This window comes from Amblyomma mixtum, chromosome 2, assembly GCF_055824585.1.
Source record: "Amblyomma mixtum isolate Tamu chromosome 2, ASM5582458v1, whole genome shotgun sequence".
Lineage (NCBI taxonomy): Eukaryota > Metazoa > Arthropoda > Arachnida > Ixodida > Ixodidae > Amblyomma > Amblyomma mixtum.
In genome coordinates this window covers 7,609,854-7,633,977 of record NC_143013.1, presented here as the reverse complement: position 1 = coordinate 7,633,977, position 24,124 = coordinate 7,609,854, and the positions used below count along the sequence as shown (strand labels likewise).

The window sequence follows — 24,124 nt, the reverse complement described above, 5'->3', positions numbered from 1 at the left end:
CAAGCCACACGCATGTTCTAGCTGAATAAACGCGTTCATTCACGCGCGGCTCGCCCCAGAAAGGACCATTAGGGGAACCGCAATGAACACGGTGCGCGCGCGCGCACGCACGCGCCTCTCAAAATAAGAAGAAAGTAGGGCGCGCGAACGCCCAAACCAGATACTGCTTTCTCGTCGACAACCTCACCGGGCCAGGGGCGTGACACTGCGCTGCTGCTGCTACCGGCGTTACGCTCGTGGACGAAACGACACAACCGCAAAGAAATAAGAGGCAGACACCGCTCGATATACGGCGCGTGGTGCGTTTACTGCTGCCGTGTTCTAGCTGGTGCATAAAAAGAACGCGCGACCGAAGCTGACGCACGCCCGCGCGCTGGAGGGCTAGAGTCGTCCGGCAATAATAACCGAGATCCGCCGACCGATCGACCTACCGACCAATCGGTCCCGGGATGTGAGGGGGTCTTCCGGGTCAACGACTCACCGCATACAGAGGCAGGTAGATCTTGAGCGACTCCTTGAACGCGTGCAGGCCGACGTAAACAGAGGCCTCGGCGCAGTACGGCGTCCACGTGTGGCCGATCTCGTAGCAGTTATAGGGCAGGTGGTAGTCCAGGAGCGGAGCGTACTTGCTGAGCACAGACATGCCGTTGCGGACGCGCGCTGCTGCTTCCGAGTCAAAATAGCCGCGGCACCATTTGGAGGAGCAGCGCGGCCGCCGCGGCAGGCGAGAGCGCAATGAAGAAAAAAAGAGAAAAGGAACAGTTAGTAAGTGCACCTTCGCCGCCGAGCTCCGAAGTGCGGCAGTGATGCTGCTGCAGGGAGCGGGTGACGAGCGCAGCCGGCTTTACAGGCGCGAACGGCGAGAAAAACAGCCGGCCGTCTGTCGGGTTCCGCTCCTCGGCGAGAGCGCGCGCGTGACAGGAGGAGGGGGCGATCTGATTGGGCGCTGGCTAGTCTTTATAAAATGACGTCTGCGATGACATCACGCTGTTTTGCTTTGCGTTTTTAATGTTTTAGCGAATAAGGTGGACGAATGGTAGATGTCAGTAATCTAACGACACATATGAAGTAGGAGTGTAGACAGCGCCATTATATGTTTTTGTTTGGCTGTCAGCAACGTTTTTTGAAATGTTGTTAAATAGAATAACTAATTAGCATCAATGCTATTCGTAGTACCAATTATTTCTTACTTTGATATTATGTACGTGTGTTATTTATCAAGAAAGTGACGATTTCTACTTCTTTTACTGCCAGTTGCGTCACATGGCAAAATACAAGATGGCAGCGTCCTGTTGTTTTTCTACTCTTCCGTAAATAGCAGCGAGTTTACACCGCCGCTATCGTTGTCCACTGTTATCACAGACGCGACACAGATACCGTACCTTGTTGCGAACCCTTTCGAGCGCTCCTTTGCCAAGTGATCGCCAACGAAAGCGCATCGTCGCGGCGTTTTTGACTGGGTGGGACTAGGAACTACGAACAGCGTCCATGGATGACGACTATGGAATTGTGGAATATTTTTACGATCACACTAGCCACAGGTGCGGCTACTGCAAATCGGAATCGACAAGCCTAAGTTGCGGTACGTGCTTTAACCAGATAAGCTGTCTTTGTCGCTTGCGTCAGCGACCAGTTTGTGTTCGCTTAGCCGGTTTTGACGATCTGTTCCTCATGCAGGTATGTGGGCTCATCGATTGACAGCAGGAATTTATGACGATCTTCTTAACCGAGGTTGGAGGAGGTTGGTATTTATTTGAATCATCAGCATTAATTGTGCTGTTCTGGCCACTTGTGCCGACTGTGATGCTCTTGCACTCTCGTGAGCTTGTGCTACTTTCTCTGATTTGTTTCATGAAGGTCGGGCGAGTACTGTTACAAACCAATAATGCAAAAGACCTGCTGCTGCCAGTACCCCATAAAGTAAGGCTCGTCAATTCCCTCACTAGCAAGCGCTGCCGTTACGAGCAAATTGCTGGTTTGCTATAGTTTTTCGTCTTCTCAACTCAGGCTGGATGTTGAAAACTTCCAACTGTCGAAGTCGCAGAAGAAGCTCTTGAAAAGGGTGCACAAGTTTCTGGCTACTGGTAAAAGGAATGAAAGTGATAAGGTAACGACACCTTCATCGTCAATACGGTGTCTGCGTAGTTAACTGGCGTTTCTGTTTTGTTTATTCTAGCCGGGTGAGAAAGGCGATTTTTGCACCGAGTCATCAGGAGACAGGGTTATGGAAATGCCCGACTTTTCGCACAAGAAGTCGAATGTTCAAATTGACCTAGAGGCCTGCGACCTAAAGTCCACAGGTAGTTGGTTTTTACTCTTACTGGTACTTCTCTTAACCAGGTTTCCAAAGTTGATATGATGACAGCGATAGCACACCTTTTGTTTGTTGTTGCACTTACCCAATTGGTCTGATTTATGTTCACCTTTACGCAGATTTGACAATGCGCGAAATGTAGTGTCAAATGAATGGAGTCGTGAACCAGATATTAAGCCTATGAAGTGCTGAAAACTTACTGTGGCAAAATACAGTGCAACAGTAGGTGAAATTGTGTTGTCATGAAAAGCAAAATGTATGCTTGTGCCCTTGTAATCTCTTATGTCTGCTACAGATTCTTAAGTTAATCTGTGTATTCAGTAGTCCAGTGAAGAAAATGTTAATAGGTCTGGCGTGCACATTAAAACTGTTTTTTTTTTTTTTTTCAGTATTCTAGCTACTACAGTGTTCATGATGCACTTTGTTTGTATAAACACATACTGCAGGCATCCAGCCTTGAAGTCATGTTTAACATGACTTCAAGGCTGAATGCTTTAGGAATTTGAAAAATAAGAGAGCATCAAAACTGTTCAAATTGACCAGCAGAATGACAGCAGTTAGTCCCAAAATCTCGGAGGTTAATGTACTTTTGATTTATGGATTTTCAGTCTGATGTTTATCGTACAAAGAACAAAGAACGTACTGCTCGTGCATATAGCTTTTTGTGCAAAATACAGTTAAGTGAACTACATCTTTGCCATCATGTAAGTGCTGTTTGTGATGTCTCAAAGAAGCATGGCTGCCATTTTTAGTCTTTTGTGTGAAGCATATATTGTAACATCCAGCAGACAGTGTATGTTTGACCAGTAGACAAGTGCTGTAGCTTACCCATTTTGGCTTTTACATGGTCCGATGCAGCCAAAAAAATAGAGTTAAAGTGGTTGGTTTGGTTTATGGGGTTTAACGTCCCAAAGCGACTAAGGCTATGAGAGACGCCGTAGTGGAGGGCTCCGGAAATTTCGACCACCTGGGGTTCTTTAACGTGTACTGACATCGCACAGTGCACGGGTCTCTAGAATTTCTCCTCCAAAGAAATTCCAGCCGCCACGGCCGGGATCGAACCCGCGTCTTTTGGGTCAGCAGCCGAGCACCATAACCGCTGAGCCACCGCGGCGGCTATAGTTAAAGTGAAGAACAAAATGTTAAAATATGTTAAATTACGTAGATTGTCTGCAGGGATGCCCGAAATGTTTCCGTAAAGTCCATGCGTGTAAAATTTGTTGCACTGTTACATACTGTTTACTGCTATGCTGCTTATATCTGTAAGGAGCGTTGACCATAGTATGTCAACTTTTATCTTTGTCATGTAAAGTATGGTTTGGGCGTCCTAGTTTTCCTTAGTATCTGTTAGTATCTCTAGAATTAGTAGTTGGACATGTTAGCATTACCATTCAAGGTATATCTTTGAATAGTTATAAAAGCATGTGGTTTGTTACAGCAGCTCTGTTGCATTGTTTTGATTGAACGAATTTGAAGACAGCTTTGTTGTCCTCCACTGGTGTGCAAAGCCTGCAGATAAGTGTTTTCAAATTCTAGAAGAAACCGCGGCAAGTCTTCAAAATAAAGAAACTGTCATCTGTGAGCCTATGGACCAGCAGCCAGGGGGCCCACCTGAGTTGCCCAAAGAAGAAACGGACAGCAGTTCCAAGAAGGAAGCTCATGTGCCAAAGAAAGGTGTGTGTATGTGCCATCAGCGTCAGATAAAACACAGGCAGGACAATTGAAATCTGAATGTAAAGACATAAACATATTAGTTCCTGGAGCGGAATTACATGCGAGGCTCATTAGCACTACTAAAGAGTGATCTTTTCCTTTCTGAAGTGAAGGTCAACTGGGTAAGTACCTTGCTGTTCATGTTTCAGTTGTCTTGTTCATGCTTCATGTCATGCTGCTATAACAGGTCCAAGCAAGATCCAAGCAATGGATTTGCAAGGGCCCAGTGGATTTACACTAACTCTGACTCTTTTGGCTCGCTCTAATGCACTCACACGGGTTTAGGCACACACGGGCTCATTTGGATTCAGGCTTACGTGCCTAAAATTCACTTTGAATCATGCACAAAATGATGAGTGGGTTCTTGCTTGTCAAGGCAGCGCTATGTGCTGTTAGGCATTCTGTAGTGGAGGACTCTGTTATTAACCACCTGGGGTTCTTAAACATGTTCTGTACTTACATGCTATTATGTTTCGTCTCCATTGAAATATGACTGGTGTAGTCAGGTTTGAACCTGTGACTTCGTGCTCATTACTGGAATACCATAGACACTGATCTGCCACTGCAGGTTGGATTTGTGGCTGAGTTTGAATCAAAGTTAGCTGGGTGAGTGACTCATGAGCAGGCTTTCCAACCTGTAACCTGGATTTGGTGAAATATTTCATCTGAATCTTATTGTGTTTTGTTATTGCAATTTGTATTTAGGTTAGCAGCATGAAAACACGCATGGGTGGCAGATACGTGCGTGAATTTGTGAGCGCATAAGGAGCTAAGCAGTTGACAGAGTGTCTTTATAGTGGTGTTCAGTTAGATTTTGGAAAGGATGTCTTTGATAGAACGTTGATAGTAAGATCGCTGATAATTTCAGGATGATAGTTGCAGTTTGACGAGATGCATTACTTCAAGTCATGCAAAACACATTGCGTTTACGGACACTTAAACCAATAAATCATGGTGATTTCCCTTGACCAGATTTCTTTTAGATATAATTAGGGAGATCTTCTTATGTGTTAACTTTAAACTTCTTACTTACAATACCAAACTGAACAGAAAAGAAAGGTTTTATGATTCAAACAAATGTTTTCATTTGAATGCAGATTTGTGGGCATAAAGTTTTTGTTATGTCCAATTTGTTTGCAGTGAAGTGTTAGTATAATTGATGTTTAACAGACTAACACCATTGCTTTACTATTTCATGATCTTTCGTGCACAAAAATGTGTATCTTTCTGGAATTAATTACAGATAACTGTTCTTTGTTCTTCCTGAAAAGCATACTGTACAAAACATTTTGTGTATGTTGTAGTGTATGTACAGCGGAATGGCAATGCATGGCACAGCAAATGTTCGTGAGCAATTATAAAGCTCTTACAATTGAGATGTGAAGGATTCCTGTCACCTTCTGTTTTTCTTCCAGGTTTAGGCGCTGACCCTAACAAACCAATGTGCCGGAAAGCTCGTGACATCCGCCGCGAAAGATGGCTTTTAAAACAGAGCAAAGCTGGCAACGAACTCAACTCTGACACTGCTCAGGTGATGGGCAGTTTCCATGTCATAACAAAAAAAAATCCCTCGCTTAGGCCCAAAAAAGTCCTTATTTTGAGCATTTTTTTCCTGAAACAGTGTGAAAAATCCTAGCATTTTTTCTCGCTTTATGTTATAGTACTTTTTGTTCAATAATCCATGCTATTCGTCTCTGTGAATGAGGGCCAAAGTGTAGGAATTTATTTAGTGTTACTTGTTGGTAGTACGATTAGGGGCAACCATGGAAAAAATTTGTCATGACCAGCAACTAAAGCTACATGTTATAAGAAAACATTTTCATACATCCAGTAGGAAGTGCATTCTGACTGAATAGTCAGATTGCACTTCTTACTGGAAGCAAAGGAAATAAATAGGTATACGTCTAGCATGAACTCATGTCTCGTATGGGACTTTTAAAACTCTAGCTGGTGTCAGCTCAACCTGTTGTATTTACTACCAGATTGGCAGTTCTGAACTGCTGGTTGACACATTGACTTCGGCAGTTAGAAAAAATAAAGTTGGGGTTAGAGTGATAGGTCGTCCAACAAAATCTTGAGCCACCCACATGTGATTAAGGTGATGTGCCTCCCAATGGCCAAGATAATGCTGCACCCAGGGCAAAGTGGCACATAAGGATGCGTTATGGTAGGAGTACGAGGGAAGTGACAGGAAAATGCCTTCTTTTCATTCTATTCACGTCCTGCCAACAACCTGAGCCTCTCTGGTGTCATCTAGGGTTGTACATTTAACGGAAGTAACTTATTAAACAACGAAGCGATGATAGTGTGAATGTGCCATCGATGAGGCGAGAGCGTGGTGGGGCTCAGTGCTGATTGGCTTATTGGCCTTATCTTGAATAGTTTTTTACGGCTCTTTTATAAAAGGTAGCGTGTAAAACCTTTACTTAGTAGCAGCGATAGCGACTGTCGTACTTTTAAAAATGGTTGAAGATGGCATTGAGGAAAGACTTTCTACACTAGCATTGACTGCGCCATGCTCTCCCTTTCTTTTCTGCGTTTGTAGCCTGGTTTGCACCCTGCCCTGGCCTTGATCTTTATTTTGATCTCTTAGTATCTTTAGCAAGAAAAATTTTCCTAATTTCTCTATTCTTAAAATTCCCTGCAAACTCGTGAAGGTTCTTTTTTCCCTATAGGTCCAATTTTAGATTGAAAATTCGCTGAAAAAGGAGAATTCTCTAAATGGAACATTACTGACTATGGGTACAGGTTCTAATTAGGACTGTTCCCTTGTTGAAGTCAAATATATATTAGTCATTTCCATTTCTGTGGCACATAATAATCTATCGTGAAATAATATTCTGAGAAATTTCTAAACAGTAGCCCTGTATTGGCAGTGACACATTGCTATGCTGAATGAAAATCTTTATTTAGACCAGATTTGAGCTCAGTCTGCAGTTGGTTTTGCCAAAGATGTTTTTTTGTTTCCACAGGCTGCCCTGTTGTGTTCAAAGAAACCAAAGAATGAGCCAAAATCCTTGGAAGATTTCCTATTTGAACCACTTCCCCCAGACGCTGCCCACAAGCTCGAGGTGAGTACTAATTCTCCGGGCCAAATTCACTCAGGGAAGTGACAGCACAAACACTAAACTGCTGGCCAGTGAATTTCTTGTCCTGTAAAGTGTTATTTACAAACTCATTCTTTTTTTTTCTGGTGTGCTTGATAGAGCCTAGACAACTCCCATGGGTTCTCTCAGTGCTCTTTGAAAGCACGTGGCTATTTTGGGCCATGTGCAAAACACCAGGCACTGTTAGTACCAGCAGCAGTTGCTATTGTAAAGCACCTGCAGTTTTTTACAAAAGTTGTTCACTAAGTGTTGCCTCCTGAGGTGCTTGCAGCGTGATTTCTACTGATGCATCTGAAAAATGTTCTGTTCAAATGAAATTTAGGAGTGGCCTCTTTCTTGGAGGTAGACAACTCTCATGTATAATCTCAACATGGCATCGTAAGAGAATCGGGGCAGCTGTTGGCAATCTAGTGGTGCACTGTTGTGTGCATACCTGTCGCAGTGCACACTGCTTCAAAAAAAATGTGTAGTGCACACTTTTCAGATGGTTCATCATTCTTGAAAATGGCCAGAAGCTCATTGGTACAAGATCCGGGCTGTAAAAAGCAAAACAGCTGCCCTCGTTCATCTGTGACGGTACATGGGGACTAGTGCTCCATTCAGCTGTTGGCATGCACATAATAGTGTTGTGGTGGTGGAAGTGTGTCACTTCTGGTGGGGACTAGTACCTTGAAAAATATTGTTCTGCTGGGGAAGAGGCTATTTCAGATTTTTTTTTTTTCATTGTAGCTTCTTTCACTTCCATTGCTTAACTAGTCGTTATAACCCAGGAGGCAAAAATGATAAACATGCCCATTAGCTTAGCAATTTCAGCTAAGTATGAAATGAAGGTTATATCCAGTGTTGTAGGCGTTACCGAAAAAAATAAACTAAATGCGTTACTCATTACGCTAAAAGAAAAATGCATTACCACCCTATGTTACCTACAAAAAAAGGTAACGCGTTATTGTTACCGTTACTGAAAATAAGTATCGCACGTTACTTTGCCGTTACTCCATGGCCATAAATTTTAATCAGTGCGTCTTCACTGTAACTGTAACCTATAACTCGTTTTTTTGTGCAAGGCTTGTTTTCCAACCAAAAGATCTTAAACCCTGACGACATGCTCATATTCTTCAAGCGAATGGAAACTCCGGATGGTCGCACTATGCTTGCCACAGAGTCTAGGCAGGAAAAGGAGGGAGGCCGTCTTTTGTCACAGTGCTGTGGGGAGTGCGTTGTTCCTTGTTCTGGCTAGGGGAGAACGGGGGGGGGGGGGGGGGGGGTGTATGACGGGAGAAAGTTAGAGCACCAGTGTTGAGCAGTTGAGCAGAAAATTTTTAGATAGTTTAGTATGAGGTAGCTCACTACTGCCGGCACAGGCACAAAGGCCAATTTCCTTTTTTCCTCTACTTCGGTGCTACAGCCGGTTGACTGCAATCCCCTTTTCTGTGCTGTACTATTGTACTCTCTCGACGGCTCTCTTGGGGCCATCTTGAAGTAAAGTGGCGACATTCCTGAGTTTACTCAGAATAGGGAACTGCTTCCACAAACAATGCGAGAGTGTCGCCTGGGAACGAAATCTTTTGGCTGGAAAACAAGCTTACGGAGAAACTGACTTACAGATTTCTGCAAATGGTCCATTCGTGGCTCAGCATGCGTCCACTCTTTAGAGAGTTGTGTGTGTAAGTGGTTTGGGGGTGGACAAGTGTGTGAATGCGTGTTCTTGACTTTTTTTTTTAGTTGAGAGCGTCGTCAAGGGCAGGTGTTTTCTGGCATGCATGCGAGCCGCAACAAGGGTCGTCTAGAGCACCTGTAGATTTTGTTTATTTGCAACATCATTTTCGGCATTTTTTTTTTCTGAAAAAGAGGCGGAGGGGAACAATTGAAATGAAAAGTAACTAGTAACGTGACACCTCATGTTACCGGAAGATGTTAACGTAAGTATGTTACCCGTTACAGTTCCGAAATGGTAACAAGTACATTACTAGGTTACCGAAAAAAGTAATGTGTTACCGGTAACGCCGTTACTTGTAACGCGTTACCGACAACACTGGTTATAGCTGACATCATTGTCATGCTAAAGCTTCTTCAGCTGCTCAGTTCTCTGAGCCAACTTGCAGTGCATAAATTTTCTACTCCACAGCCCTCAGCCTTTGAAGTTGATAGTTTTCTTAGTTCCTCAGGTAATATTGTTTCAGTTTAGTTTATAATGTGCTCTTCAGGACCTTCAGAGTTCTGTCTCTAAGCGTTTGATGCTTACATTTGTTGATGTAGTAGTTTCTTTTTTTTTTTCTGAGACTTAATGGCTACAGCGTATTTTGAACCTACTGAAACCTTCTCAAGGTAAATACAAGCTGCGTAGTATGTAGCCAAATTTGATACGTACCTGCTCTTTCCACACCTTGTTCCTGTGATCCGCATTGCAAAATGCGCATTGAATGTATGATTACTAAATGCTAATCTACGTTTCAGGACATGTACCGTATATTGGCGCGTGCAAATCGACTCGGAATATAAGTCGACCCCCCAACTCACAGCCCTCGCAGATTTTTTAAAAGTTGACTTAAGTCTGCGCTTACCCCGCCTTCCGTCGTGGCGCATGCACAGCTCAAGGCAAGAAACGCGCAACAATGCAGTCGCAAGGCCAGTAGCCGGAGGCAGATGAACAAAGGCGACGTAACTGCCCGCCATCCTGCCTTCCATGCTTGCATGCAACCGGCTGAGTAGCAGCAAATCAAACTGCATAAGGTTCTGCAGTTTTGGATTCTGGCATAATGCATGCGCTCCGGATCATGCTCCATATGCTCTGGAGGCTACCAGAAGTTAGCTCGCACGCTGTCTATCGCTCATCGGGAAAAGTGGCCACCGCCGTGGGCGAGGCTGGTAAATGGCGTGCAGTTGAAATTTGCGTAGCGCAGTCAAAGTGACACAATTAACATTTTTTTTTTTTTTTGACATGTGGTGCATCATGCATTCATTCGGCCAAGAGTGAGCACTGGCATGAGGCGCGTGCACACGGCCCGGCCGAAACTGCTCTAGACACTGCAGTTGAGTTGACTCCGCGTATAGCTCAACTGCTCGATTTCAGATGGCTGTTTCTGGAAAAAAAATGTCTACTTATATGCAACAATATACGGTAACCATTTCACAGCAAGTTTCTTTCTAGGAGAAAAAAAAACTTGCTTTCTTTGCCCCAGAGAAGGCATTTTTACACTTTGCAACTGCTGCGTTTACAAATTATCGTTGGTAGACTAATGTGTTATGGAAAAATCCTCATCACTTGAACACGAATGTGTAGTTGTTGTCATTCACTACAAAAAAATACATAAAACATGATATCTTGGAAACCTCTCTGGTGCTTGTGTGCCACAGAAAACTATTGGAACTAATAGTACTTCACGCTTCTTCAGATTACTCTCCTACAAGATTTATGTAGGCAATTATGTTTCTAGAAACATTACCATCACAACAACAGAAACAGCACTGAAGGTTCGAAAAGACTTTCGTATTTGGCAGTATATTTGTATTCGATGTGGGCATTTTGTGTGTAGCATAGAGTAAACCTATTTGCTATTGGTGATTGCATTCACATGTTCAATCGGAAGCCTTTTTTTTCTTGTGACCACCCAGGGAGCCATTTCACTGTTTCATTAAGCGCTTGCCGATCCACACCTAGCCTTGTCTGTGCACATGTTTGTGTATGTGTATGTGTGTAGGTTCGCCTGGTGCGGAGTAGCCCCGATTGTCCCGAGTTTGCAAACTCCTTTGGTTCTACCTTAGCCCTCTACTTCCGATACCAGCAGCAAATTCACAAGGACCCTCCGGAAAAACTAACCGAGAGGCGCTACCGGCGCTTCCTAGTCAATAGCCCAATCCAGGTAGTCACTTTCATTCACTGCTCGCCTGCCATTGCTCCTGAATTAGTGCAAGAGAGAGAGCACTGCTGGCACAGCCAGCCACAGGTGAACTGTGGCACCATTTGATTTACCACGCCCGTACTGTCATTCCATGGGGCCTTGCAGGCACTACTCTAACAGGTGTAGCATGTTTCCAATGAACTGGTTTCTCTCCAAATGCTGTTGCTGCTGTTTTCATGCTCATTATTTCCCAAAGTCATGTCAGTCTTGCTTGGGAACATGCAGTTAGTTGCAAAAGTTGAGAGGTCGCGGGAGACGTGAGAAAAGCTTTAAGAATTGAGAGGTGCATTGCATCGATAGCAAACGTATCTGCTGATTGAATTTCTGGGTTTAAGGCTGCGTGAGAAAAGCTTTAAGAATTGAGAGGTGCATTGCATCGATAGCAAACGTATCTGCTGATTGAATTTCTGGGTTTAAGGCTGCCTGCCTACACCATGACGTAATTGAGCATTTTCGTGGCTCTTGTAGTTCACAAACATTTGCAGCCAGTAGCAATAGCAGTAGTGCCGAGAAAGGGTTTCACCAGAAGAGGTAGTAGTCTGTGTCAGTCGAAAATGCTCAGCCTGTTAGACATTACAAAGACAATCCTTTACAGGCAGGAGAGAGAAATATACAGAAGACAGCAGGATTTATTCAAGACAAACATTTGAAAGAATATATGCAGAAGGAACTCTGGAAACAGTTAAGAGAAGTCTTGTGATAAAAAAAATGTCAGGAATGGAAACATCATCAACTTTGGTGGGGATACTCTTGGAGGTGATGAAAGCTTCATCGTAACAAATCTCACAGAGGAAGAAGTGCAGTGAACAAACAAGTAGACATAAATCAGTTTTGTTGTATCATTGGCTGGCAAAAATATATTGTATTGATTTTTGCAGCACTCACCAATAAATGCTAATGATTTAACTGAATAGAGCATTTTCTTTCATACCTCAGCAGCATAGAATGGCGACATAATTTTGTCGTCTAGCCTGTGGTCTAGGTAGTAAGGAGCTGTTCTTAAAGAGGCGTGAGCAAACTTAGTGTCTTGTAGGAACTTTTTGTTAGTCTCCAAGTTTCATCAGCAGAGTCAGCTTGGAATTGTGGGGAGCATGGACAGTGTTTTGCTGTATTTTCATCTACTATAGCTATCTTTGTGACGGTAGTATATGACAAGATGAAGTAAAGCCAGTAGCGGCTTTGAGCTCTTATCACGCAATTCTTTCATTTGACAGAAACTTATTCATAAGTGCAAGATCTGTCAATAGTGTAACTGCAGGACCCTCCAGTACACTCATTTATTTTGCTGCAAGACGTAGCTTACATCTTGTTCATGCATACATTTATTTCATTTTACAAAATTTTTGCAAAAAAAGGCTTTGGCAGAATCCAAGGACATTTGCATACTTGGTTGTGGCACAAAAGCATGGTGAGCTTTGTGGTACAGTAAGGAATATGTAAAGCATTGAAATTACCATCTCTTTCTGATCAGAAGCTAATGCAGTAGAACCCCACTATAGTAAACTCGGATATAGAAAAGAAACTACGGTCCCACTTCACCTCTCATAGATAACTACGTTTGTTTGGTTATGGTAAAGATTGTTTTCAAACAAAACGGCTATAGTAAACAGGGTCTGGCCATGGCGACGTACCTCCGGCGGAATGATGACAACGCGACCCGCGCGGGGTAAATGCATACCAAAAACAATAAACCGGTGTTTTTTTTTTTTTTTTGAGATAGCTTCACCATTAAGCTTAAAAGCCGTGAGGAGAAGCCAACTTCTTGAAGTCCATGGTGCTGTGCGGCAAAGCGCGAGGCGCGCACGAAAAACAAAACAAAAATTAAAGTAGGCTGTGAACGCAGAAAGGAGGAGGCGCGGGTCGCTAGAAAGGAAAGACAATAAAAATGAATTGAAGGGAGGAAAAGGGCGAACATTCGCAGCACGGAAGCGTGAAGCACAGGAAAGCGGCGGTACTGCATGAGCTGTAGAGCCATTCCATCACCAACAACTGATTTAGTAAAGACCTTGATACAGTAAAGATTTTTGCTGGTCTGAGTCACTTTACTATAGTGGGGTTCTACTGTATAAACAGGTTAATAAAGAATAGAAGCAAGTAAGTTAGTGGGAAGTTTATCCATTATCACTGAGCGAGAATACGCGTTCATTCATTTTCACATTACACAGAAATATGGGTATCATTGTGAAAGGAGGTGCTTTATGTCATGCTGCTTCCCCAGGAGGTGGCCACGGCTGCATAAAAACATCTAAATCTCGCTGTCAGAGTGGAGTCCGAAGGAAATAAAACACATTTCTCATGCCATCATGATTCCTGTACAGTGGTAATGGGTGTGTTCAACTTTGTCCAGCCAGGCTGGTACATGTGGATGTATTCATTTCGGATGATGTGAGGCCTTTAGCATGGCCTGCTTTTGCTGCAGTGTTTCTGCACATCTCCGATATTACCCACTTTTTCTTGTGGCTCAGCTTTGATTGCACCACAGAGGATTGGTGAGCTACACAGCAGGCAGCATCATTGAACATGCTTTTGCACCTATGTTCATTACTGAACTAGTATGTCAACCATCTGCATGTTGTTGCATGGCAAGGTGAAGACAGTTCTGTCCAACGGGCACTCACCAGAGTTTGAGGTGACCTTTGGGATGTCGTGGAAGCTTTTCGAGCGCTACCAGATGCAAGTGCACCAGGAGCCAGCCAGCCAGTGTGACAGGCAGTCCTATCGCCAGTTTCTGGTGAATTCGCCACTGCAGGTAAAGGAGCCAAAGAACTGTGGCTTGCTGCAACAGCTGTGCTCTCTCTCTCTCATTCTGCTCCTTTTGCTACTTGGTGTGTGGTTCATGCCTTGGTGAAGGGTGCGGTGGTGGCATTGTGGCTGTAGGGGACGGACATTCGAGCACTGAGCGGTGAGGACACGGCCACACAGTGCAAGCCTATTATGGCATTTGTCAGTTGCCTTGAATTGGATAGGCACGGCATCTCGAAACTATCTCAGTGACGGTAATGGGCGATTAAGGGGTGGTCTACATCGTACGTGGTGCTCCTGATGGGTAACGGTAGTACTACCGCAGTGTAGTGCACTGCACGGGCTCGGGCCGGCCCGAAAGCCCGGGCCGGGCCGAGACATGATCTGTTTTGCCGGGCCTGGGCCGGGCCCGGGCCTGAAGTTGCGGGCCCGGGCCGGGCCCGGGCTTAAAGCTGCGGACGCGAGTGGGGCTTGGGTCCGTGCAGAAACGGCTGGTGTCCGACTATTCATTCACTATTGCAGAGTGAAGTACATAACTGCGACATTGGAGCAGCGACACGGATGAGCTATGGGTTATAGTACACGCTGAGAAAAAACTAAACTTTATTCATTGACTTATTTATTTCCTTATTTCCACGCCGTGGTGGCTTAGTGGTCAAGGCGCTTGATTACTGAGCCGGGGAACCAGGGTTTGCTCCTATCCTCAGCGGCTGCATTTCTATTTAGGCGGCAAGCATGACAGCCATGTACTTTGTAGTATTATTGCTCGTTGAGGAAACCCAGGCGGTCGAAATCATCCGGAGCCCTTTGCTTCGGTATCTCTCACAGCCTGACTCCCCTTGGGCCCTTCAGCCCCAAAAACATAGCTTTAATTTTATAGCTATATTTTTCTCATGTGAGAAAATTCACAGACTAAAGCGCGTTTCGTTTTCTTTTTGATGAGCTGTCCGGAACGTCTCGTAAATGCCACAAAACTCGCAAATAGCCACAAAAGCTCGCGAGAGTTTGTAAATCTCATCGATTAAGCACATCTATCTCTCCTCCCTTCTTCAGCCTGGTTGTCATGACAAGGGTTTTGCCCTGTTATCACGTCGTTCGCACGTTATCTTCTGCTCCACCAGTAAGAGTAAAATTCAACCGGTCTTAATTGGCCATTGATCATTCGTCATCCCAAAGTTTAGGACGCTTATAGTCTTCAAAACACACACCATGAAATACTCAAGTCTTTTAGCTTTTCGTTTCTGCTGAAAGGCGACCAGTTCGGCTACGATTTCAACCTGTGAGATCGCGTTCACTAAAAAAATGGCATCCCACTGCTTGCTAAGCAGCTTTATTGTTTATTCTACGGGGCGGCAAAATATAACCGATTAAAATCATGGGGGAATGCAAAGTAGTCTATTACGCGCGTATGCAGCCCTTTTTATTTCGCTTTCGGAACTTCCGAGTATATCTTTGCGCACCTACACGAGATCACTGTCCAAAAGAGGGCCTGGCGAGCACGACTCTTAGTCATTTCCTTCTGGGTTAAAAAGAACCAACTTCCTGCAAACCAAACTGTGGTTTCAGAACCTTTGTCGGCCAGTTCCTTATCGGTATAGAAGCAGTCTACTTGCTCAGAGTGAGCACTGTACCTCAAGCGTTACTGTGAAACTGGCCGGGCCGGGCCCGGGCTGGGCTTCATTGCGGGATTCACGGGCCGGGCCGGGCTCTCTGGAGCGATAATTTAGCGGGCCTGGGCCGGGCCCGGGCTTGAAGCAGCGGGCCTGGGCCGGGCTCGGGCTTCAGGTCTCGGGCCCGGGCCGGGCTCGGGCCCCAGATTGAGGCCCGTGCAGTGCTCTACCGCAGTGATCACCGCATTGAGTGCAGTTGAGTCTATTGATAGTGAAGCTGGATGTTTCATATTGTTGTCTCCATGAAACGGTGATAAATTTTGTCTCGAAAGTCCGCATGAAAGTACAGGAGCACTGTACACCTATACCGAACTTTTATTCACTGCCTCGTTTAATTCATCAAACAATGTGCCATGCTACAGCCCTACAAGATGCGCTTTCATAGTATAGTATTTCTGCAGATCGGCTGTGTATGTACTTTTTATTCTCTGAAGAGTGCTTTCACTTTTGCCATGTGGTGACTACTGCAAGTGTTCTGAATACATGGACAACAGTAGTAAATACCTTGTGAATCTGTCTCTTGATTTGTTCATAGAAGGTTGTGGCCAAGTTACTACACCAGGTTGGCCAAATCCTGTTCTGGTGAGGAAGCGCGTTGTCGGTTCTGGTCACCGAGATCAGGCCGCACTCCAGGCTTGGTTATGCAGTTCCGTCGACACGCGGAGTTTTTTATTTTTTTAAACCTGGTGGAGAATGACGTGGCACCGGGATTCGAACCTTGGGCAAGATAACCACTGGTCCTTAAGGGTAACGGAGTGTATTCCAAGAGAAGGCAAACATAGCAGGGGGCAGATGAGATAAAGAAGTTTGCGGGATATGGTGGCAACAGGCAAAGGACAGGGTTAATTGGAGAGACATGGGAGAGGCCTTTGCCCTGCAGTGGGCATAGTCAGGCTAATGATGATGGTGATGAATCTGTCATCCAGTAATAGGCAATTTTTAATCCATGGCTGAGGCAGGAAGTCATCAGGGGTGCCAAAAGCATGCAATTATCTCTTGCATCATGAAGTGTTGATGTATCAAATTATTGATGTACCTAGCTGCTTTGCAGCCCCATTTTAAATCAATACATCTGGTTTTCAACTGCATTACAAGCAATTGGCAGCACTGTTAAAGAGTGTCCCTCCCCTACTCATACATGAACAACTTGGCTTTGTTAAATTTTTTAACAGCAGCTTTTAGGTTGGCTGTTCTTCTCTAACGCTTGTTGTTGACTCCTTTTCTGTAGCTGTTGTGGCTGCACATTGTTGGTGAGTTTTACATTGCGATCAAGTGTGTTGCATTGCTTGTCTTAAATAAGGTTCTTGTGCAGTGTGGGAGCACTTTGCTGCCTATCAGACAGTACGTGTCGGTTGGATCTTTGCACAGGCATAAAGGCAAAGGAAGGAGAACTTACTCGGGCATGCTCCCGTGTGATTCTCTGTGTTAGTGACCTTTAAAGGTCTTATAGTGTAATACCAGAAACTCAAGCATGATCTGTGTATATGCGCGTTTTCATGTTGATAAGTGGCATTTGAAAGCCTCATAATATCACAAACTTACGCGTGATATATTTTGCAGGCTTGAGGTTTATTGTCTGTTGACCTGGATAAAAAGGAATTTAGCACAGTCATGAAAGCCAACAAGAAGGACATACTACTTGAACACTTTCGTGTGTTTCTTTTCATGTTAGCGCTAAGTCATATCTAAAGGTCATACTAGAGCCGCCTGCTAAGTCGGCAAGTTTCTTTTCATGTTAGCGCTAAGTCATATCTAAAGGTCATACTAGAGCTGCCTGGTAAGTCGGCAACATGCACAGTGTCGTATTGCTAGGAATGCTTAATTGCATAGATTCTGTGGAGTCACATGCCAGATATGACATCATATGTTCTATGATATGTGGAGAGCAGGGCATGACCTGAACAAATGCTTATTATAATTGTGTACTGAGCTCACTGCTGTGCATAGGCCACATACTGTATGAAGCTTATTGATGCAGATGAGGTACTGTTTGGTCGTTCAGGTCAAATCATAAAACCTTATCTACTGCTTTTCATGGTCTGTGTAAATTGGTACCGTTGCATGTTGTGGTCATTCAAATGCTGCCTGCCTAATGAGTATTTGAGCCCGTCGCCAGACTTCTAACCGTTACCAACTGCAGCCTGCCCTAGCAAATCTCTGCTTGCAGAAGCATCTTGTGACTGAGGGGCTCGCTTCTATGAAGTTACTTTTCTGCAGCGCTGCATTTTTTACATAGTGCTGGCCAGGCTTCGCAGTGACATCAAGTATGGTTGTTTCTAACGACTGATGCAGTATGATCCCCAGGGCCCTTACAGCCTGGGCTCATTCCACCAGCAATACTGGCTTGACGGAAATCTGATTGCTGTTGGCGTCATTGACATCTTGCCCACGTGCCTCTCCTCTGTGTACCTCTACTATGATCCAGACTACAGTTTCCTGTCTCTGGGGACATACGCATCACTCAGGTGAGCTTGCACTAACGCAAGAAATTGGCCATGCAGATGCGAAAATAAAACTCCTGCTGAGAGGCAGCCCCCAACTTTTTTTTTTTGTGTCATTTTGGTAAAAGTTGGAGAAACATATTGACATTTCAGAACTAAATTTTATGATAAAGAGGAAAAGTATGACAACATCATGTAAATAAGGAGTGTGGGACGTTGCAGTGATCTTTTTAAGTGTTGTGAGATATTGCACCGGCTTTATAGAGTCAGTCATTTAGACAGTGAGCAAGTGCCAGCTTTCAATGAGTATCAGTATTCCATGGAGGAGCTAATGTTTCTTGTGAGGATGCATTGAATCTGCGAGTGCATAACAAAATAAGATAGGAGGTTGGTGTAAGGCTTTGGCTGTCAGTAACCACTGCCAAGATATTTGTCAGAAATCGGTGAAAGGCTTGAATTGGGTCAAGTAGGGATCGAGTGGAATGGATTGAGTAGGTTGACCAAAAATGCCTGACGGGCTGGTGCAAGTGATTGCCAAAAGATTGTTGTCTGCTCGATTAAAGTTCTTACAAAAACAGTTGCAAGAAAGCAGTTACCCAGAAGCACCCTCAAAAGAGCAGCAATGCTTGCATGCACATATATTGAGGTTGTCTTTAATGAAAAGAGCCCGATAAGAAGAGTGCATAGGTTGGAGATGATGGCTCCAGACTTTCACTACAGACAGTGCAATGGTGCTGGGGTGCACGTGGTTTACCAGTGAATCATGGTTTCTTCTGTGTGGTTATGCGACTTTTCACAACACGTGCGCACAGATTAAGCTTGTTTCACATGCAAGCGAAAATGCTAGCGAATCCTGCCGCCGCGATGGAAAAGCCCGTTTTGAGTCGCTGCGATGAGCGGTGAGGTTTCAACAAGTTGGAAATTTTCGCTGCGACGCGCCGCTTGCATGTGAACCAGCCTTTAGTGAAAACCCACTTGTGGTGCACTAACTGCCGACGCATCCTGAGAAAATCGGCATGTGGTTTGGCTTAGCATGTGAACCAGCTGTGATCATTGTTGTATACACTCAAATTTTTCGTAATGCTGAATGGTCAGTAGCGTTATAGCTGGTGCATGGTTGATTAGGAGAGTGAATTATTTTAAATTGCTTGCTGGAACTCCTACGCTATCTTCTCTACGCAATTAGGACTAAGCTTGGCTGGTCCGAAAAAAAATTTGTTGTGGTAAGCTTACCGGCCACAGCTGGTGGCCATTTAATTAAATTAATTAAGCTAAATTAAATTAATTCACACTCACAGCCCACACTGTAGCTCCACGATAGAATGCAGGGCTGTATGGCTAAACGAAAGCTATAAATGCTTTGTCTGTAAAAGTCCCCTGCTTTTCCGCCTTACAGGGAGATAGCTTATGCAAGAGAGCTGCACAAAGTGTGTCCGAGCATCAAGGACTACTGCATGGGCTTCTACATCCACACCTGTCCCAAGATGAGATACAAGGTAGGCATATACACTAGCAGTTTGGTGCCAGCGCCAAGTGGTATTTATCTGACTGCAACTGGTGTATTATGGTCAAACATGTGATGTAATTTAATGTAATGTAAATTTCATGTAATGTGTTGTGTTCTAGCAAAAAGTCAAAAGCCTCTGGGATTTATACATGGCTACATTTTTGTCGTAGCTAGTACCACGAGTCTGTGGGCTTTAAAAAGTATCTTAAAAAGGCACACAAAGTGGAATTTATCTTCCCTGCATTACAGTTTCATTGTTAACAGAGTGATCGTGGGGCTCACGGAAATCGTGCATGTGGCCTTTTCAGGGGAACTTCTTACCGTCTCGACTGCTCTGTCCTGAAACTTACACTTGGCACCCCATTGAGAAGTGCAAGCCTCTTCTGGACGCTAGCAAGTACTCTCGCTTTGAACAGGATCCTAAGAAAGGTATTTTCTGGATAATTTTACAGCATGGCTACAGCTTTTTTTGGAAATGGTTGCAGGCACAGAGTGCTGCGAGAGAGTTGGCATATTAAATAAGTTTTCTCTTTACTGGCCGACTTGTTAGTTTTCACTTACTGTGCAGACATTATATCCTGTTGTTTTCACCAATACTTGTAACCTGCAAGACTTCTACAGAGTGGCCATAGTTTCGATTGTTTGGGCAGGTCCGAGGAGAATAGTGTCGTCGTTTCAGCAGCAGGGTTGGAGGCGTGGGGTGAGGGGGTATAAAATGGATGGTTGCTGTTAACTCTAGATGTGAATTTTGGAAGAGCAAGTGTAACCAGGTGGGCAAACTGGTGTCAAGTTATTGAAGGAAGGAGCCAAACAACTGCTAGAGATAGCAGCAGCAGAATTGCTCATTTTATTTACTCAGCAGGGCTGCCGCGGTGGCTCAGTGGTTATGGTGCTCGGCTGCTGACCCAAAAGACGCGGGTTCGGTCCCGGCCGCGGAGGTTGAATTTCTTTGGAGGAGAAATTCTAGAGGCCCGTGTACTGTGCGATGTCAGTGCACGTTAAAGAACCCCAGGTGGTCGAAATTTCCGGAGCCCTTCACTACGGTGTCTCTCATAGCCTGAGTCGCTTTGGGACGTTAAACCCCATAAACCAAACCAAACCATTTACTCAGCAGGATGTTATTGCCAGGCAAGATAGCATGCCCACTGTCGGTTACCTCATTGAGTTGCCATATTTTTGAAACCTTTAGAAATTCACCAAAGGTGCTCTTCTAGCCTTAATGAACCAAGTGACCCCAATTTGGAATAGATTTCTTCAGATTCTTAATTAATGCTGTAACCTGCACCACGATAAAAAACCTCAGGGCAAGCCCTCAACTATGAAGTTTTTGGATTTAAAGCAGAGCCTCTGTACAGGTATTTACGTTTAATTACTGAGGTGGAGGCTACAAACTAAGACGTATTGAAGTTGAGTTTATATTGCAGACATGAATGAAGAATGCATATTTTGATTTTGCGAAGAAACCGCTATGACAGTCTCTTGACACATTACAGTGGAACCTCGATTATACGACGTTCAGGGGACCGCGCGAAACCGTCGTATAATCCGGGTGTCGTATAATCAAAAATCAAAGAATGCGGCCAGTGGCGCTTGGCCTTGCGCCGAAAACTGTTGACCGGCTTCAAGCCCGCGGCAAGTACGCCAATCAGATTAAAAAAGGCAAAACCCAGCATTTATTTGAAACAGATTTGCAAAAAAATCTTTATTACCGTTTAAAAAAAATCGGTAATTTTTTTTTTTGCACCTTTGCCCAACCTCGGCGCATCAACTTTCTTTCAAGGGCTGCCACGTCCGGCAGTAGGTCGCCAACATCGTCGCGCGCGCAAGCAAAGCGCCGGATGTTGTCGACGCTCTGCAACACGTCCGCGTAACTAGGAATGGGAGCGCAAACCTCTGCATCGTTGTCCACTTCCTCTTCGTCGGAAGTTTTATCGTGGGGCACAAGCATCCATTACTTCCATTACAAAAAGCGCCGTGGACGCCGCTGTCCTCGCTTGGGCGAGCGCGGCCTCGCCCGCTTATCTGTTTTTTCATCAGCGTCGGCTCCTGCGGACGCATCTGTTGCTGCGACCGACGCGCGTCTTATCTTTTCTCTTTATCTTTCCTCTGATCTTTTAACTCTCCTCTCAGCAGCGGTGGTGGCTTGGCTCACGCCAGTAGGCGGGCCCGTGCGCTTTCCTTTTCATCCTTCTCTCAGTCGCAACAACAGCACGCAGGCCGCGCCTCCTTGGGACTCCGACTGCACAGGCTCGACGAAAAAGAGAGCAAGTGCACTTGGCGGCCTCGGCAACGCTCTCTTCCGCGCAAAAACGGGGGTGCTTAGATTCGCATGCAGTCTTTTTTTTTTCAGAAATTTTTTTCCGAAAATAGGGGGGTGCTTAGAATCGCGAAAATACGGCACATCCCGGCCTGCGTTTGCTGACGACCTTTTTTGACGGACGGTACGAGCCAGCCGTCGTACGAAGCGGGGTCCTTCTAAAATTGCGTCGTATAACCGAGGTTTTTAATGCATTGTCTCTATGGGGGTTTTGCCGGGACCGCACAAATTCGTCGTAAAATGCGGGTCGTCGCATGACCGGGGGACGTATAATCGAGGTTCCACTGTAAATATAGTAACATTTGAGTCTGTACTTGGCATTTTAACGTGATAGCATTACGGAGTTTGTGTCGCAGAAAATTGGCGTTGTAGTCATCGGCATCAGCATCGCTTACCGTGAATGAAAAATCCACGAAAAATCCCGAAAGAAGCAACCTAGGAGCTGGGCCACCAAGGTAACGTGACTTTGTGGCGTCATCACAAGTTGCCCACTGGATTGTGAGCAAACTGGGCACCGAGCCAGGTGGCAGTTAAATTAATGATTGGTCGCGAGAGGTTGCTCAGGAAGAGCGACATGGATCGCACAAGTCGCACCAGTGCCAGCACCTGCCATCCCAGGACAGTGACTCATCGCTTAACAACCACGGCAACACCGCACCAGGAGTGGTATGAGACTCTCCCAGGGACCTGTGAATGTTTAAAAAAAAGAAAAAGACCAATTGTGTATATATGGGCGGTAACTCACTAGCTATCGCGTTGTACCCTTAAGGTGGAGCTTAAAGTGTCCCCTCAAACTTTTTGTTGCTTTTCGGTGGGCAGGTGATGAAAATGCAGTGCATGACCTGGACGAAGTTGCCATCCTCTACAACAGGACGGTGATCCCATACAAGAAGTATGTCCGGCTAAAAGGAAACATCGACAGGGCCGAGGTGAAGGAGTATGCCAACCTTGTTGGCAAGAGGTGCATCAAGCGACTCTTCCTCTACCGCAAGTCGTGATGGCTGCCAGTGCATACACTGCAACCAGTGTGCAGTGCACTCTTCTGCTCGTGTGATAGTATACTTGGACAATTCTTTTAATTTGCTTAAGCACAACTGTTGAAGCAACAGCATGTTAATAAAGACATATTAGAGCTCTTGTCACTTATGCTCACTCTGGTGCATTTTTTTTTTTACAGCGCTGGCTGTTACAACTCCCCCTGTATTCTTGGGGTCACCCTCCGCATGAAAGGATGGTATCATAGCGCGTGGTCGTGTGACTGAAACCGTGAACACGTTCTCGTCTCTTCCTAACTTGGAGCACATTATGTGAATGCCCTAACAACTTTTTAAAAGCGCTGAAACCACTGGTGACCGCTGAATGCCACTATCCGGACTCAATGTGTGAATGGTTTGGAGATTGGCTAGTGTGAAATCACATTTTGAAAAGAGCACCTAGATTGGATGTGACGTGTTGGTCTCCTCTAACCTGTTGCCTCTGTGCCGTTTTTATAAATTGCATGCATGTGTGCATGGATATGGCAATCTAGATTATAGATATTTCATCATTCCAGTTGTACTTCTCAGTCAGAATTGGATATTTAAAATCTTTGAATATTTGCAGGGTGCATTCGTTGCAAGGTAAAATAGTCAGGAAACATTTGAAATGGTAAAAGAATAAAAAGCAGGCAGGCAAAAGAAATACTTCACCCGGTATGGTTGAGCTTCTAAATAAAACAAAACGCCTGCTTCAGTATGGTTTCCGTGCTTGAAAACATAGTCAACTTTGATCTTTATCTGTTATCTTAAACCCGCATTTGTAACCTGTATAGCAGCCCCTAATGCTGTTCAAAGACAGTGCAACTAGGGCTCACTCTAGTCCAACACACAGCATTCAGTGCGAAGCTCAGCTGCAAGTTGCTACACAATCCTTAGTATGGGAGATCAAACAAGGAACCCTTGGTGACCAGGCATGGTTTCCATTGGTTCTCGGATTCTCCATGAAACCATTCTTATTGGGCCTTCTTCCTGTAGGGTGAGGTATATAGGTAGTCTTCACATTCGACAGATAGTGCTTTACAGCACTGCGTAGTTCTTTTGGCGTTTCAACAAGGGTGCCTTCTAGCATTCATTATCATCATCATTAGACTGCGCACCAAAGGAAAGGGTGCATTTATTATGCAAAGGAAAAAAAAATCTGCATTTTTTAGTAGCTAAAGTAGGGGAATGCGTTCATTCCACAAGTAAATATGGTAATTCAGCTACTGCATCAAAGGTTGCCTGCAACTCTGCAAAGTTCACCATATTTACATTATAAACATTGCTTGTTAGGCAATTGAATGTACCCTTTTCTGCTATTCTCACAATTGCATCAATATGTTATGCTACTTTCTATGTGTGCTTAGTTTTAAGCAGTCTCTTCAATGCTCAGCTGTT

General features: G+C 44.7%; 2 protein-coding genes across 6 annotated transcripts in view; one reads left to right on the top strand and one right to left on the bottom strand.

The window, feature by feature from the left end:
- Positions 1-907, bottom strand: part of LOC149358316 (transmembrane protein 135-like) — a 77,350-nt gene extending 76,443 nt beyond the window's left edge. For both annotated transcript variants that reach the window (XM_089570363.1, XM_089570364.1), the window contains exon 1: positions 482-907. In XM_089570363.1, the coding sequence (XP_089426489.1) occupies positions 482-643 (162 nt within the window). In that variant the 5' untranslated portion in view covers positions 644-907. The remainder of the gene's footprint in view (positions 1-481) is intronic.
- A 344-nt stretch (positions 908-1,251) lies between these two features.
- Positions 1,252-22,852, top strand: Ate1 (arginyltransferase 1). Of its 4 annotated transcripts, XM_089570362.1 has the most exons (14): positions 1,252-1,582; positions 1,678-1,741; positions 1,858-1,920; positions 2,008-2,107; positions 2,177-2,300; positions 3,851-3,988; positions 5,443-5,558; positions 7,000-7,098; positions 10,833-10,994; positions 13,621-13,782; positions 17,738-17,910; positions 19,283-19,382; positions 19,702-19,822; positions 22,530-22,852. In XM_089570362.1, the coding sequence occupies exons 1-14, from the start codon at positions 1,489-1,491 to the stop codon at positions 22,706-22,708; spliced, it is 1,695 nt and encodes a 564-aa protein (XP_089426488.1). In that variant the 5' UTR covers positions 1,252-1,488; the 3' UTR covers positions 22,709-22,852. The 4 variants fall into 4 exon arrangements, with proteins under 4 accessions (XP_089426488.1, XP_089426486.1, XP_089426485.1 ...); XM_089570360.1 differs by lacking the exon at positions 13,621-13,782; XM_089570359.1 differs by lacking the exon at positions 10,833-10,994 and having other exon boundaries at positions 1,253-1,582.
- Positions 22,853-24,124: the final 1,272 nt, after the last annotated feature.